Below are 16,842 nucleotides of genomic sequence, written 5' to 3'. Positions count from 1 at the left end.
GGCGTGAGGGGCAGGAGTGGTTGGTTTATCTGTGTCTGTGTGTACTGCTTACGACTTTGAACAGTGCTCACCATGTCTTGGGCTAGGGTTCTAAACCTGTAGTGTGAAGCTCAAAAGTGCATAATTATGCATTTGGGCAGTAGGGCAGGAGAATCAGGAGTTCCTAGTCATCCTGGAGTCCAAAATGAGCTTGAGACAGCCTGGGCTATATAAGACATTGTTTCAAAACAAATAAAACTAAACAAAATAACAAAATAAACAATAGCAAAAAAGCAACTCTCAGGGCCTCCCAGGTTCTAAGGCTCCTTCATTCTAGCTGTGTTCCTAATGTCTGCAAGAAACACTTGGATGGGTTGTTTGCTGACAGTGTGGTAAGCTCCATTATTCACCTGCAGAGTATTGGAGATGGAAGGGGTCTTGCCCAAGGAGGCTGGGTGGGGGAAGGAGCCAGCTAAGCCTTCAATTCTTGGCTCCTGCAGTGATTGTTTTAAGTGATTGTTTTGACCACCGTTTGTCTCTCAGCTCATTATTCTGAATATAGATAGTTCCTAATGTAAGGTGGCTTGCCTTAACAGCTTTTATGTTTTATGGTGATAGCAAGCATGTAAGGGTATAACTATGAGGTTTCTCACCTTTAGTATAGCGATAAACCAACTATTGGAGACATTCAGCTCTTCATTATAAAATAGGCTTTGTGCTAGCTGATTTTTGCCTGCCTATTGCATGCGATTTGAGCACAGTTAAGGCAGGTGAAGCTAAGTACCATTAGGTGTATTAAATGCATGCTTATAGTGTTTTCATTGTGTCATGGATTTATTGGGGCACACACTGCTATGTATTGAGAAACATCTGTAGTGTAAAATGGGATGAGGACCTATGTATCCTCTTCTGTCCCCTTACCTCTTCTCTCTCTCTTATTTCCAGTCCTAGGGATGGAACCCAAAGCCTCAGCTCTTAGACAAGCAGTCTAACCCTGAGTTGTATCTAGTCCCATTTCTAATTTTTATAGAGACCACCATCACTAATCTTCCCAGGCTTGCCTTGAACTCTGTTATCCAGGCAGGCCTTGAATTATTGCCTCTGTCTTTGGAGTAGCTGAGATTATAGGCGTACTGTCATATTTCTGTGACATAAAGTTAATTCTTTTTTGGAAATTTTCTTTCTCTTCCTTTCCCTCCCTTCCTGTGCCTTTTCCTTCCTCCTTTTCTTCCCTCTTCTCCTTGTCATCTTTCATTTTTTCTCTTCTTCCTTTCCTTCCCTATCCCCAACTCTCTTCCTTCCTTCCTTCCTTCCTTCCTTCCTTCCTTCCTTCCTTCCTTCCTTCCTTTCTTCCTTTTTGGTTTGGTTTTCCCAGACAGGTTTCTCTGTGTAACTCCTCTGTGTAACAGTCCTGCATGTCCTGGAACTCACTTTGTAGACCAGGCTGGCCTCAAACTCAATGAGATCCGTCTGCCTCTGCCTCTCAAGTGCTGGGACTAAAGGCGTGTGCTACCACCGCATGGCTGTCTTTCTTTCTTGATAAAGAGTCTTGCAGATTTATCCAGGCTGGCCCTGAGCTTTTTCTGTAGCCCTGGCTGACCTTAAACTCATAATCTTCAAGAGTGCTGAAATTGCAGCATGCATCACCCCACTCTGGTTTTGATCCCCCCCCCATACACACACTATTTAAATAATCAGAGATTCCTGAGGTCTTGCATGGAATCAGAGTTTCTGGAAGTACCAACCAATTTGCCACCAAATCACACTGGATCATGATATGCCACTATGGTGGCCAGCTCTGTAAAAAGGGTCTAGTGGGGAATACATATTCCCCCAAATATGTCATGCCTAAAACATAGAACATGGAGGCTGGAGCTATAACTCAGTAGAAGAATGCTTCCAATTTGCCTTCCTATTGCACTTGGGCACTAGCCACCCACTGTCCTCACTGGCCCAGGAGTGGCTCCCATAGGACATCTTAGAACATTAGTGGAACTCTAAAAACAAGGCCCTTCTCCATGAATCACAGACCCCAGAGGCAGCTGAAAGCCATCTGCTGTCAGGCTGAAGGGGATAAAGGGTTCCTGAATTCTAATCTTGGTCTCTGTCTCCCAAGTGCTCTGGGGTCTTGAGGGAAATGACATGTCTCACATCGGCAGCCTTCTTTATGAAATGAGGGTCCTCTGCAGCTTGGAAATGCCAGGGTTTCCCCATGGCCTTGAGCAGGGTCACGTGACCTGCCTCCCCACCTGTCTTTTATCACTTCAGTTACAGCTCTTACTGAAAACTGGGAAGTGTCCCTGGAATGGCAGAGCTCTGGCTGCCTGGCACCACCAGGGATTAACATTTAAACTGTGCTCCAGCCAGACAGCCAATGCATTGTCTGCAAAGGCAGCAGACTACATCTTCAGACGCCATCTCTGCTGGGAGATTATAATGTGGGTGGGAGGAACCCAGGCGAGCAGTCACTCTGGAGCTCAGTCTTGCCCTCTGGGCAGTGGTCAGCCCTGCCTCTGACGGTGTCTGTCTCTCTGGTTATCATTCCTTGCACTCTTACCTCAGTCTGTGGATGTTTGAGCCTAGGCACTTCATGAAATACTGGGTCTAGTTAGTGTGTCAGTATTGACCTTGTTCTGCTCAGTGGACATCCGGGCTGTGTGTGTTGGTGGTGGTTACCTCAGAACAAACAATCCAGTGTTATCAGTAATATGTACATGCAGATTCCTTTCTACAATATGGAGTGTAAGTGCATCTTTTAAGATAGAATATGAATAGAGCCCCTTTCAAAGGGAACAGAGGAGCAAGAGGAAGGTGGCATTCAGGCTGTCCAGTACTCTGTTCAGTTGTTTTTATACACATTCGTTCTCTTTCTCTGTTATCCTAACCTCAGTGATGGGAGCCAGCCTAAGGCTTATGCATTCTTAGCATAACTGTTCTACTGAGCCCAGCCTGCAATGTTATCACATGTCCTCTACTTATAGGAAAGGCTGTGGAACCTGAAGTAGTCACCTCAGATATCTGGGCCTGCATATCCCTGCCACTCAGCAGTTCCTTCTTTGTTTATCTTCTCTGAAGACAAGGAAGGGGCTGCCTCTGAATCTGGTGTGCTGGGATCCCGATTTTCAGGTGATGTCTGACACTCTTTCTGAGTGGTGATGACAAAGAATCCCTGCCCGGGAGTGAGACTCCAGGCTCCTGGGGATACAGGAACACAGTTGAGAACTGAGCTCACAGACCTTGTCATTACTACTTTCTCCCCCTCCTCCCCTCCTTCTCTCCTCCTACTCCCCTTCTTGCAGTCTGACTTTGTGGTTGAAAGTATATGGCTGAGAGGCACTGTGCTGGCTTTGCTGGATGGATGGCAGTTCAGGGGTCTTGTAACTTCGGCACCTTCTGTATACAGTAAGGTGGGTAGTTTTCTGAGTAAATGGTGGATCATGCTTAGTCTGAGAGGAAATTTAAAAAAAAAAAATACTGCAGTCATTGAAGGCCAGCCTGGTCTACAGGACAAGTTCCAGGACAGCCAAGGCAGTTACACGGAGAAACCCTGTCTCAAAAAACAAACGAAAAACTGTTGCTAACAATCAGTCAGCACCACGTTCCAACAAACACAAAAGTGAATCAGCTAACAATCCCAGCCTTTTTATATTCAGATTCCTTTGGTGGTCTCCAGTGAGCATAAATTCTTACTTAATGTAGGCCTGAACCATTGAACAGAAGCATAAAGTAAAGGGGGTTAAGGTTTAGTACAGAATGTGCCAAGATGGTGGCAGCTCAGCATGTATATTACAGAGAATGTAGTCTCCAAACTAAGGAAGTGATTTTTAGATCTTGTCTTGTTTTCTCTTTGGTATTATTCTCATTCTGTTACAGATCAGTAGCTGAGTGTATGAAACTGGACATACATGATATGTAGAGCTTTAAGACCAAGTCTGGTCCTTTATGGGTTTTTTTTTTTTAACTGATTCCAGAAAAGTTAACTGAACTGAGCAGATGTGACATTGAAATGTGTGTGACAACTCTGCTTTAGGTTGTGAGCTTTCTGGAGGCCATGGGCATTTTTTCAGAGTCTTACTGGAAGCTGTTGTCTTTGAAACTGGGTTCCTGGAACCCCTGGAGAATGCTGATCATAGGTTGTCTTTGATTCCCTTTTGTCCTGCTCCAGAATTGAGCTCCGGGCCCTGGGCAAGATCTCGGAAGGTGAGGAGCTGACGGTATCGTACATTGACTTTCTCCACCTCAGCGAGGAGCGCAGGCGGCAGCTGAGGAAGCAGTACTACTTTGACTGCTCCTGTGAGCACTGCCAGAAGGGGCTGAAGGATGACCTCTTCCAGGCAGTGAAGGAAGACCCTAAGGTACACACACCTCTGCTTCAGGGTCCCAGGCTGCCTTCGCAGGAGCTGGGCAAGGGTGGGGCTTATCGTCTTGAGGAGATGGCATGGGATGGAGCACAGAGCAGGGCAGGCAGGTCCCAGCTGATACTGGGGAAAGTCTGAAGAAGCCAGTTTTCTCTGAGAAAGGAGAGCAATGGCCTGACTGCATGGTAATAATTATGAACACTGGACAAGATGACCTGTATAAAAGGGCTGCCACACAGGCACTCTGCGGGGTTGAGCTCCCCACCCTGCTGGGACTGGTTAAGTAATGTGGAGAACTTCAGAGATCAAAGTCCAGTAGGCAAAGGGATTTGAATATGGCTTTCCTAGTTCTGTAGAGATGGGATCTATGGAAATGGGGCAGGCTTACCAAGGGGATGCCAGGAGCTCAGCTGAGCTGGGAGAGAGCCAAGCTGCCAGGAGAGGGAGTATCCAGTTAAAGCCACATGCCAAAATGAAAGTGAAATATTTAGACACTTACAAATAGTATAGACAAGAAGCAGAAACCAGAGAGGGTGCCAATTCCTGCTCATCCATTTCCTCCCTCGGAGCACACAGGGGTGGAGGGTGGGTCAGCGCAGGCATGGCGCCATTGTTCTCTATGTCGAGAGAACTCTGTCAGAAGGCTCAGGCAGTTTTCTAGATTTGTGATTAGAGGAACAATGGGGAAAAGCTCGGGAACAAAATAACTGGCTGCCAGGTCAGAGTGGGGAAAAGTGTCCTCAAGGCTTCCTCTTCCCCAGGAAGGAGGTCTTTCTAGAAGTCCGCAAGAGGTTAACTGGGTGCTTCCGTGTAACTGGTACTCCACCACTGTCTGTGGGATACACATACATGAACTTCTAAACTCCCTTCGGAATGCTGTGTGTAGGAGGAAATGTGTTCCTGGTCAGAGCAGAGGTGCTAGGTGAATTCCAGGGTGCTGGTCATATGACCTATCTCATGGCTCCTTTACGTAGTAGCATATGTGCTCATTAGTGTTTGTAAAGCATGCTCTAGCCGGGTGTTGGTGGCGCACGCCTTTAATCCCAGCACTCGGGAGGCAGAGGCAGGTAGATCTCTGTGAGTTTGAGGCCAGTCTGGTCTCCAGAGCGAGTGCCAGGATAGGCTCCACAGACAAACCCTATCTCGAAAAACAAACAAAACAACAACAACAAAACACGCTCTAATTCCCCACCCACCCCCATGCACATACCACTCCAGTGCATCTCCTCCTTTTTTTTATATAATTTTTTAATTTGAATTAGAAACAAGATTGATTTACATGACAATCCCAGTTCCCTTCTCCCTCCCTTCCTCCCCTACCATCCCCCCCCAACTAAAACCCTACCTATCACATACCCTTTCTTCTATTCTTTCCCCTGACTCAACCTTTCTGCTCCCTCATGACCTCTGCATCCTTCCTCTTCTTCCCTTCTCATTCTCATAGCTCCCTCCCCTCTCTTCCCATGCTCTCAATTTGCCCAGGGGATTGTGACCCTTTCCTCTTCTCCAGGGGACAATGTTTGTCTCTTTTAGGGTCCTCCTTGTTTACTAGTTTTCTCAGTCAGTGTAGATTGTAGGCTGGTAATCCTTTACTCTATGTCTAAAATCCACATAGGAGTGGCATCTCCTCCTTTTATACCTGAGCTGTTTACACAACTTTCTGGCTAATAACTTACTTGTATTCTTACTATATTATATAAACATTTTCACCAAGAAGTTCTACTTCTAAGTATCTACCCAGAAGAGACACACAACGCATCTGCGATAAGACACATGGTAAAGATAGACTGCAGTGGTGCTTTTAGGAACAATAAATTACCGGGGGGGGGGGGTACCTCAAATCAATACACATAAGGAAATATATTAGCAGAAGAATGCCCTAAACCATTCAAATGTATGAAGCAGTGTCTATATGCAGCTCTTCACTGAGTGAGATCTGTTCCTCAAAACAAGTTAAGGGGCCCAAAGATGCCATGCACATATCCTAGAATGCTAGAGTTGTGATAGCTGATGCCCTAAACTGGGTAGTGTGAATCTCAGTGTGACCAGCCTTACAGATCTGAGAGCCAGGGGCCCAAAGTCCAGCCGTTGGCAGGCTCTGCGGGAAGGATCTATTCTAGATGCTTGTAGATGTTTTCTCCTGTCCTTGTAGAAAGCTATCTCTCCTGGTGTCTCTTTACATCTTCCCTTTTGCTTTTCAGTCATCTTCAGTTGTGTGGGGTTAGGAATCCACCCTACTTCACTCAATATGACCTCATCTTAAGTAATTGTATCCGCAAGGACACTACTCCCAAGGAAGGCTGCATTCTGAGGTCTTGGGGCTTAGAGCTTCACTGTATAAATTCTGAAAGGATGGCATTTAATTTGTAACATCATGTCTGTTTACCATGTTATGAAATTTAAAGGGGACATGTGTATGCACACTTTGGCATGCAAGCAAAGTCAGTATCCATGTAGAAAGAAATAGAAAGAAGCTGTAACCTTATAATGAAGGTCAATGAAGCATGGGGTAGAGAAATTAGGTCAGTCCTTAAACACAAGAGATAAAGTATTTGCGGCCAAGGATCATGAGGTTTTTTGTTTATTTGTTTTTTATTTTTACAGAAGCAGTCTCTTTTTTACAGAGTTGAAGTATTGTATTCTGGGACTTGTATACTGTTAATATTTTGGGCACTACATAGAGAATAAGAGTCCACCAGAGCATTAGAGGTCATGGAGTTTTGTCCAAGAGCCTTGGAGCCTGGCCCTGCGCATGTGTTTCCTAACACAATCATTCTGCTACTTAGTTATATTTTTTTCTAAGTAGACAAAATCTTCTTTTACTCCTTTCAAAATTATACAACACATAGTAGTTTAGCTCTTTATATGTTTTTGGTGGGTTTCCACAGATCAGAAGGTGATGGGTGGTCTTAGGTCCTACTCTATCTTTCTAGAGAGGTTGTTAGTAGTGACAGCATGCCAATGTCTCCTAGGTTGACCTGTCTCTGATAAAAGATTGATGATTTCTGCTTGAACTTAACTAGATTTAAAACAAAACCTTTCTAATATTTCCGAAACACCATATTGGGATTTCTATTTTTAAAAATGTAAGTTGCATTTATTATCTGGGTGTGGGAGGACATGCCTTTAAATCCAGGGAGGTAGAAGCAGGTGGGTCTCTATGAGTCTGAGGCTAGCTTGGTCTACACAGTGTGTTCCAAGAAGAGCTACATAATAGAGAGACCTTCTCTCAAAAACACATAACCTCCCCCAAATAAACAAGGAACAAAAACCACATTTATTTATTTATGTGTGTATGTATGCATGCATGTATGTGTGTATACATGTATGTAAGTGTGTGTGTGCGTGCATGTGGAGATCAAAGAACAATGTTCAGGAGTCGGTTCTCCTACCATGTGGGTCCCAGGAATTAAATTCGCTTCCCAGGTTTGGTGGCAAATTCCTTTACCCATTGAGCCATCTTGCTGGCCTCTTAAATTGGGTTCTTTATTAAAGCAAATAAATGAACTCAAAATAAAAGTAACTCAATCTTGGCCTGGAGAAATGGCTCAGCAGTTAAAAGCACTAGCTGCTCTTCCAGAGGTCATGAGTTTAACTCCCAGTATTCACAGTAGCTCACAACTGCTTGTAGTGAAATCAGATGCATGAAGACAATAGTCAATATACCATTGTGCACAGGGGAACTCTTATGAGGCCCCATCCCTAGACGATGAACTACAGGCAGTCAATGTGTGCTGAGAGAGGGAGAATCAATTTTCCCTGGTACATTATTCAAACCAAGTGGTCCTCTCTAAACACTTGTGAACAACCCTGAGAGAAAGTGGAGAAACATGGGAGAGATTGAAGTAGGAAGCAGGGGTGGAAATGATAGGAACACAATGCTCATGTGTGAAATCCTCCAAAACCAAATAAACTAAGTTAAGGAAGCAAGAAAAAGAAGCACAAGAAGCTGTTGGAAAAGCCACAGGGATCTTTACACATTTGGAGAAATGAGATGATCATCACAGGCAAGGCCCTGATCCTACATTCCAGTGAATGTCAAAGAAGGCAGACGCTTGGAGATAGTTTACTTTTCTTTCTTTTTTGATAGTAGTGGGACTGAACCTTGGGCCTTGTGCATGCAAGGCAAGTGCTCTACCATGGAACTACGTTCCCAGCCTTCAGGTACTCTGGGATAAAATGGGCTGCCCCATGAGGTGATCTCAAACTGGATGCCTCTCTCTTTCCCAGCCCTCCCCGGAAGTGGTGAAGGAGATGGTACAATTCTCAAAGGATACACTGGAAAAAATAGACAAGGCTCGCTCTGAGGGTTTGTATCATGAGGTGAGAGCACTTTTAATAGAGGATAGCGATGGGGAAGCCGGTGGGAAGTAAGGGAGGGATGTGAACAGAAAAGGGGGGCCACTGAACAGGTCGTGCTTCCTGGGAGGCTGTTTCTCTCATGCCCTTCAATCTTAGCACCTATCAAAGGTGTATTCTCAGTGACTGCTCAGCCCAGTGAATTCTGTCCAAGGAGAGCAAACATTGCTGGATCCATGTGTTAGCGGGAGTACCCGCAGCAGCTCAGGTGGCATCAGAAATGAAAGAGTAACAATGGCTTGGGGGGGCACTGAGAGTGGCCTGCTTGCTTTGCCATCGCTGAACATATGCCTCTTACATTCTGTTGCTGCCCACTGAAACGTTAGCTCCTAAAGCCCCACAGAGTCTCACCTGGCTCTATACTATAATCAACTGTGTAAACATTTCATGCTCCTCCTCCAATCAGGACAATTTCTCTAAAAAATCTCTGCTAGAGGGATCTAGGTATCAAGATTTCATAGTTTCCATAGGCTTTCAATGTGCCACCAATAGCTCTGTGGTGATATTGCTGTGTTAGTTTTTGGAGACAAGGCCTTGGTAATGTAGGCTGTCTGTGAATTCTCTGTCCTCCTGAGTATGGGGATCACAGGTGTATACCACCATATCCAAGAAGTTACTTGGAATTACTCTCAACAGCTTGTTGGAAGTCAATTCTTGTGTCTCATATAACCTGGGATCTGTAATGAATATCTAAATTGTCAGTATAACAAAAACTCGGGAGTCAGAAATTAAGATTAAAAACCTACTAAAAGCAAGGGCAGCTGACCCTCCCTCCATGTTTTTTCCAAAACACCTTCCCCAGAAATCCTCCCTTCTCTCTTTCTGTCCTTTCTAGCAGACCTCCTTAGTCCTCCAAGAACTCCATGGCTAATCTCAGTCAGCTAATTGCTGACTCAGCCCTTTGATCAAGGTGGTTTTACTGGGATGATGAAATGGCTGTGAACAATTCTCCCCCAACAGTGATCTATCCATTCTGAAATAGAACAGAGGCACCATGACTCAGCGGCATGCCCCTGCCAAGCTCATTACACAGCTTGGATGAGCCAGGTGTGGATGTCACTGGGGTATGCTGGTATGGCGGTTATCTTCACTCCATATCTGTTTCATTGCCCTTCTTTTCCTCCTCCTTTACTGGTTCATCCACTGCACATGCATGAACCCTTACTAGGGTGACCAAAGCAAGACATTCTCTTTCTCCCCTGAGTCCTGTCAGGTGAGAAGAAGCCATGAAAACAAAGTTTCACGCATAGTGAGGAATCTATGGCAAAGGCACGTGTTAGGAACTAGAGTAAGTGGTGGGCTCCATGGGCTCCATTCCTCTGGCTTCTCCGTCTTCACTTCTACCTCCCAACAACACCACAGGCTGACGACTAAGCCTTGAACACATAGGCCTTAAGGGTGGGCACTTACTCAAACCACATTAATGTATTTACATTGTGTATATCTATACATATGTATGCATATGTGTGCGTATGAACTCATGAGTTTAGTGTATGTGTAGACATGCACACATACACGCATATGTAGTTCCCACGGCTCTGCTGCCTACTGACGTCGAGTAGGCAAACTCCCTCACTTTGTTCTGTCTTCATTATGTCCAACCCTTTCCCAGGACAATGTCTTAGGCAGGAAGATCGTTTTGTTAGCTCAAATCACAAACCTTGTTTTTTCCCCCCGCTCTATTTCTCCAGTTTTCAAAGAGTGAGCCTAGTGTTGTCTTGATGCTCCACCTATCAGCTAAGCATATACTCTGGTACAGTGATGATGGATGAAGCTGTGTCTCCCTCCAGGTTGTAAAGCTGTGCCGGGAGTGCCTGGAGAAGCAGGAATCAGTGTTTGCCGACACCAACCTCTACGTGCTCCGGCTGCTAAGCATTGTGTCAGAGGTCCTCTCCTACCTCCAGGCCTTTGAGGAGGCCGCACACTATGCCAGGAGGATGGTGGATGGCTACATGTAGGTGATGGTCCTGGGTCTCAGGTAGTTTCCCGGAAACTCTCTGTTCAGGGATGCCAAAGAGATGGCACACATTTGATTGCTCCTCCTATACCTGCAATGGCCATGGTCACAGTCCACATATCCACAGGTTACAGTTGCAGTGGTACTTCTCCTTACAAATTAGGCTTTTGTCATGGTGCCCCAAGCAGTAATGATTAAACAGTCAGAGTTGAGACTCAGATGTTGTCATCGCTGTTATGTTTGTTTGTTTTTACTTCCTTATTTGCCACTTGAGCAGCATTTTCTGCTTTGGATTTTCCTAAATGAAGCTTGACTTTAAATTCTTGGAAAGTTTTTTTTTATTCTCTCTTTAGCAATCTATGACCAAGCCTTTACCTCACGGGCCTTGGGGGTGGACACTTACCCAAACCATAGCAATATATATTTCTATTGTGTGTACATTTACATATGTATGCATGTGTGTACATACATACACACAAGTATAAAATGTGTGCAGGTATATACGTGTACACATACACTTTTCACAGCTCTGCTATGGAGAGGTCATTCTTGCTTTTGAATTGTAACATGCTGCTTTTCATCCCTCCTCCACCAATGTTCTCTCTTCTATGTTCACATTAGCCTAAGAATTTGTGTTTCTGGTCAGTTGAGTAATTTGTCATAAGAAGGCTTTTCTTTAGTGGATGCTTCTCACTAAAAAATTCTGATGAATGGTCCAGCATGTTAAGCAGGAGCCCTGCCAGGAGAAGAAAAATACAGTGCAGTCCAGGCAGGACGATGAAGTTATATTTCCTACCATGTACCCCAGAGAACTGGGGGTGCTCCAGATGGTACCTAGCTCCCTATGCTCCGGCTCAGAGTACAGCTGTGGTCCTCTTTGTCTATGAAGCCTTGGCTTGGTGACCCAACTCTCGGGCTTCACTGTGTAGAACATTAGCTCTGGCTTTTGGTACCCCACAACAAGTCTCTGGTGCCTCACAGCAAGAGTGGGAAGACTAGATGGGCTTGCTCAATAGGAGTACTGGCCTGGGCGTCATTTCCATTTGCTGTGACAGAATACCCTGGCTAATTAGCTTAGAGGAGGAAGGATTTCTTTTGGCTACATTTCTATCACTTCTGGGTAGCTGAGGTCACATCGCACCCATGCTTAAGAGCAGAGAAGGATGGACGAATGAATGCAAGATTGCTCTCAGTTTGTTTAGGATCTCCTGCTCAGGGAATGGTGCTATCCAGAGGTCCTCAAGATGGCTGTCCGCAAACACATCCACAGCCAACCCAATCTAGAAGATTACTCATTGCACTTTTCCAAGTGATACTAGATTGCATCCAGTCGACAATAACTGTCAGGAGTGCTTTAGTGGTTCTTCTGTGCTGTAAGATGTAAGGAAGGTTAGTACGATGAGTCATGATTTCTTCCTGTGCCTCTGCAGGAAGCTCTACCACCATAACAATGCCCAACTGGGCATGGCTGTGATGCGGGCAGGGCTGACCAACTGGCATGCTGGTAACATTGAAGTGGGGCACGGGATGATCTGCAAAGCCTATGCAATTCTCCTGGTAACACACGGACCCTCCCACCCTATCACCAAGGACTTGGAGGTAAATAGCATCCTGGAGGTGGGCAATCACTGTCCTGTTTGAAGGTTTCTTGAGGTGGGAGTCCTGGTTCATCTGGACTTGGCTTTATGGAAGTCTGTAGACTGCCAGCTAGGCCAGAAAGGACCTTAGGATGTGTTAGCCTTACCCATTTGATTACGTATGAGGAAACAGAGGCCCAAGGGAGGGGAGTACTCATCTCTGGTTATCCAGTGGTTATCCAGTGGTCAGAGATGGCTAATTTTATATCTACTATATTAAACTAATTAAAGGCGGAGTCTCTGCCAATCTTACTTACCATGGTGTCCTGGGCCTCTTAACAGCTAGCTCTTCTGGATATGCCCTGAGTGGTTTTGTGGGAGAGCAAAGACTTTGTTGTGTGTTGTACAACTATAATCTTCCCAACCTGCTGGGGTTAAGTCCCTTCACCGAGGTCCTGTAAGTACAGAGGTCAGGATCTACGGTTCAGACCCAGGTCCTCAGCTGTCAGAGAGATGAGGAGTTCTATGCTAAAAGCAACTCTTCAGCTGCTGTCTCGGGGTCCAACTCCCAACTAATGCTACACCATCAGTCCAGAATGCTGCTCCCCCACCCTGCTCTCTCTCACTCTTTCTCTCTCTCTCTCACACACACACAAACACATGTGTTTCTGAAGGGGTAGAGTTGACTCTTACTGACCATGGGTCATTTAACCAGAGATATGTTAGGATCGTGTCTTGGAGACATGTCACTCTCAGTGTTGTTATCTGTGTCCCACAGGCCATGAGGGTGCAGACAGAGATGGAGCTGCGCATGTTCCGCCAGAATGAGTTCATGTACCACAAGATGCGAGAGGCTGCCCTGAACAACCAGCCCATGCAGGTCATGGCTGAGCCCAGCAATGAACCAGCCCCGGCTCTGTTCCATAAGAAGCAATGAGGACCTTGTTGGGGCGGGGGGGGGGGGATGTGTCTGGGAGCTGGGGAAATTACTGCTGTGTTCCTCACTATCATTTTGCTTCAATTCAACTCAGCTTAGCTCTATCTCATCCTAGACCACCTCTTTCTATATGTGTCGGGTGCTAGATTCCATCATCTATTTCATAAAGAAGCCCCAAATATTATGGGGCTAGAAGGAAAAATGTAAACAAACAAGGCACAGCATAATAATAAATACAATGGCAAATTTTATGGAGAGGTTCAGAGGAGGTGTGTGTGTGTGTGTGTGCGCGCGCACGCTCGCGCGCATGTGTGCACACAGACACATGAACTATGGGTGGCAGGTACTTAGAATCTCAGATGACTACCGTTTGTCTGTGCAGGTCTCTGGGGCTGCTAGCCTCACCTGTGCCTGGGAGTATTTAGGGTTTGGCAGAGTGGGATGGGTGATGTCCCGTATCCTCAGGCTGGCTTGGAGTTACTAACAAAAGACTGGGGCTGGATTTGGCTCTTTGAGATCCACTGAGAGACAGGAAACCCATTTGGGATGGTGCCTAGAAAGAGGCGTGGACCCTGTGTAGACCACCTGTGGTCTCAATGCCTACACTGAGCTTGAAGCACAGTTTTAGAGATAACTCTAGAACACACAGAGAGAATTTTTCCCTCCCTGGTCCTACTCACCAAGCCTGTAGCTCCTTGTGATGTGGGGGCTACTTGAGGAAAAGCTCAGGTGTTTTTTGGCCATTGACTTGTAGAAGTGAGAAGGCATTTCAGGGTGGAGCTGAGGGTGTGCATGCCTGACCACGGTGGGCCCAGCACAAGTGGCTTGTAGGGGTTTCAAGCCTTGGTAGTCTGCATTGGCTTAGGCTTCATCACTGGCCCCAGGGAGGCTCTGCTCTTTGTAACCAGTGACTGTTACTTCCTATGTTTAATTTCTTTATCCTGTCCATGCTCTGGGGACTTCTGCCCTTCTTAATAGAAGGCAGTTCACCTGGGCTAGAATCTCTTTCTAAGTGTGCCCAGTTTATTCTCATTTTCTGAGAGGCCCATTTCCATCTGAGAAATGAAGACCCAAGGATGACCTTTCAGTTTCCAGGACCCCAACTTTCTCACCAACATGGTGGGGGAGCATGAAGTAAATGCCTTTAGTTGAGGGTGTCGCCGAAACTTCTACACAACCACAATGGACCCCAGAACACTAACATCTTGAAGTCACACTAAAACACACATTTATTTCTGCCTAAAATGTTAGTCTATCCATCTCTACCCTTTCATTGGCGAATAGTCCCCTGCTTCCCCTTGAGCCATGCCCAGCAGCTGAGGCCTCTGAAGAGGCCCCTCCTTGCAGAATATTAGTACCTGGCCCTTGACTCTTGTTGGAGGATTTGTTCTTCTCCAGAAACTTCTATAAAAGACAGACAGTTACTTCAAGCTCTATCTCTCAGGCCAGGGACAGCATTAACATTGTCTTTGGGAATCCTACAGGTGCATTCAGGTCATCATCACTCCTCTTCCCCAGTAGAGATCCTGCCCCAAATTCTCTTCCTTTCTTTGTCATCATTGTGTTTCTTCGCATCTTCCTTAAATCTGTTTTCTTCAGAATTAGTCACTGTGTTGGTGCTCCTCCATCTCTCTCCTAACCATAGACCATGGTTTTACTCGCTCACTAGCGAATCTGTTCCTGCTCTGGACCCCTTGCTTCCTGTGACCTCCAGAGCTTACTCCATTACCACCCTTCTCCATCCCGGGGCCTTGCCTTTCACCCACCACAGAACTTCTTTCCTTTCTCCTTCCCTTTCTTTCCTTTTCTTTTCTTTTTCCTTTCTTTTTTCCTTTCCTTTTCTCGTCTTTTCTTTTCTTTTTTTCTCTTTTCTTTTCTCCCCTTCTTATATTTTTGAGACAGGGTCTCTGTACTTAGCCCTGGCCGTTCTGGAATTCACTCACAGATAGATGCCTGCCTCTGCCTCCTGAATACTGGAATTAAAGACATTCACTCCCAGCACCCCTGGGCTTCCTTAATGAAGTCAACAAACATGCTGAGGGCCCTTGGATCACATCTTCACAGCTGGGAGTTCTCAGTTGTGCGTTTGTTCTGTTTCTCTTCGTTTTCCATTTCTTTTCAAACTCACGGCACACTGGTTTCTACCTTTGCCCCTCCTTTAAAATGTCTCTTTTCTAGTTCCTTACATTGTCCAGCCTCTCTGTTAGCAGCACACCCCAAACTTGGTTTCTATGACCTCATTCCTTTGTGATGAGCTTCTGATGTGGTTTCTCTGGCTTTCCCTGGTCTTGTTTCTCATCTGCCCCTGATATGACGCTGAGTTGATTTTGTCCTTGGTTGATTCTGTTCTTGCTCTGCACCCTCCTAGCGTGAATTTAGGTGACACATTATGTGATGATTGCATTGAGGTTTCTGGTTCTCAGGTCTGTTATCTGATTTTACAACTTGAACTCCAGCCCCTCACATCCTCTTGGGTACGTGCTCTGCAGGCACCTCAAAGTCAGCATGCTGCAAATGAGACTTCCCAACACCTCTCCTAACACCTAGTCATTCTCAGAACACCACCCAAGAATACCACCTCTTCCATCATTTGTGGGTTCCTGAGGGAGGGACCACATCCCTTTGTGCATCTTTCTGTCTTTAGCACGGGTCCTGGAACACGATAGCGCTCATTGAATCCATAAATGGATGAAATACATATCTCAAAGTTAAAGAGTTGCACAACTGTGTGTTTTGAGTGTGTTTTTGTTATAATAGTCAGCAAGGCCCATTCACCCCTCTGTGTTTGTGGGACTTGGCTTCTGTCTTTCTGACAGTATTTCCAGAGGAGCATGATCTCATGGCATTTCCTGTGATGATGGAGTAGAGGACTTGTATCTGTGATGTTCGATACTAACAGCTGGTGACTACTGAGCACTGGGATAATATTAAAGACATGAAAATTTAATTTTATTTATTGTCAATTTTTGTTTTTTTGTTTTTGCTTGTTTGTTTGTTTGTTTGTTTTGATTTGATTCGCAAGACAGGGTTTCTGTGTATAACAGTCCCAGCTGTCCTGGAACTCATTTTGTAGACCAGTCTGGCCTTGAACTCCCAGAGATCTGCCTGCTTCTGTCTCCCAAGTTCTGGGAATAAAGGCGTGCGCCACCACTACCAGGCCAATTAATTTCTGTTTAGCTAGGGAAGGTGGCCAGTGACTGCTGCATTGAACTGTAATTTTAGAGAACTGCCTTAGTGTTATTTTAAGAGCATGGGTGCTGATGAAAGCCACTTAAGTCTGCCTTATTCACAGCTATCCAGATACCAGACTAGTTACTTCACCCCACCTCAGTTTCCACATGTCTCCCTCGCCTAGGTTGGCAGTGAAGCCTGGGTTTTTAAACTATAAAACCCTTAGGGTAACACCAGGACCATTGGCAGTGTTTAAAGAGAACTTCATAGTGTTATACCACATTTCTGCCAGGGTTTCCATTTCCCCAATTAGAAAGGTAAGGAGTGAATTGTGGTGCACTGAAATTGGCTTTGTCAGCTGTGGGAGCCAACTGTGTACATGTCTATCAATACCATGTTTACTGGTATCACACTGACAGATAACTTGAAGTTGGCCATGACAGGAATGTTAAGTCCATGCCCATTGCTATAAACTTAGAGCACCCATGTTAACCTATAAAAGAG

General features: G+C 45.5%; 1 protein-coding gene across 2 annotated transcripts in view; it reads left to right on the top strand.

Moving 5' to 3' along the window:
- Smyd1 (SET and MYND domain containing 1) overlaps window positions 1–13,176 on the top strand; it is a 47,230-nt gene extending 34,054 nt beyond the window's left edge. For both annotated transcript variants that reach the window (XM_027429537.2, XM_027429538.2), the window contains 5 exons: window positions 4,145–4,334; window positions 8,568–8,660; window positions 10,487–10,650; window positions 12,084–12,252; window positions 13,009–13,176. In XM_027429537.2, the coding sequence (XP_027285338.1) occupies window positions 4,145–4,334; window positions 8,568–8,660; window positions 10,487–10,650; window positions 12,084–12,252; window positions 13,009–13,167 (775 nt within the window). In that variant the 3' untranslated portion in view covers window positions 13,168–13,176. The remainder of the gene's footprint in view (window positions 1–4,144; window positions 4,335–8,567; window positions 8,661–10,486; window positions 10,651–12,083; window positions 12,253–13,008) is intronic.
- The last annotated feature ends 3,666 nt before the right edge of the window (window positions 13,177–16,842 follow it).

Source organism: Cricetulus griseus, chromosome 8 (assembly GCF_003668045.3).
Source record: "Cricetulus griseus strain 17A/GY chromosome 8, alternate assembly CriGri-PICRH-1.0, whole genome shotgun sequence".
Classification (NCBI taxonomy): Eukaryota; Metazoa; Chordata; class Mammalia; order Rodentia; family Cricetidae; genus Cricetulus; species Cricetulus griseus.
This window is presented reverse-complemented; position numbering and strand designations above follow the sequence as displayed.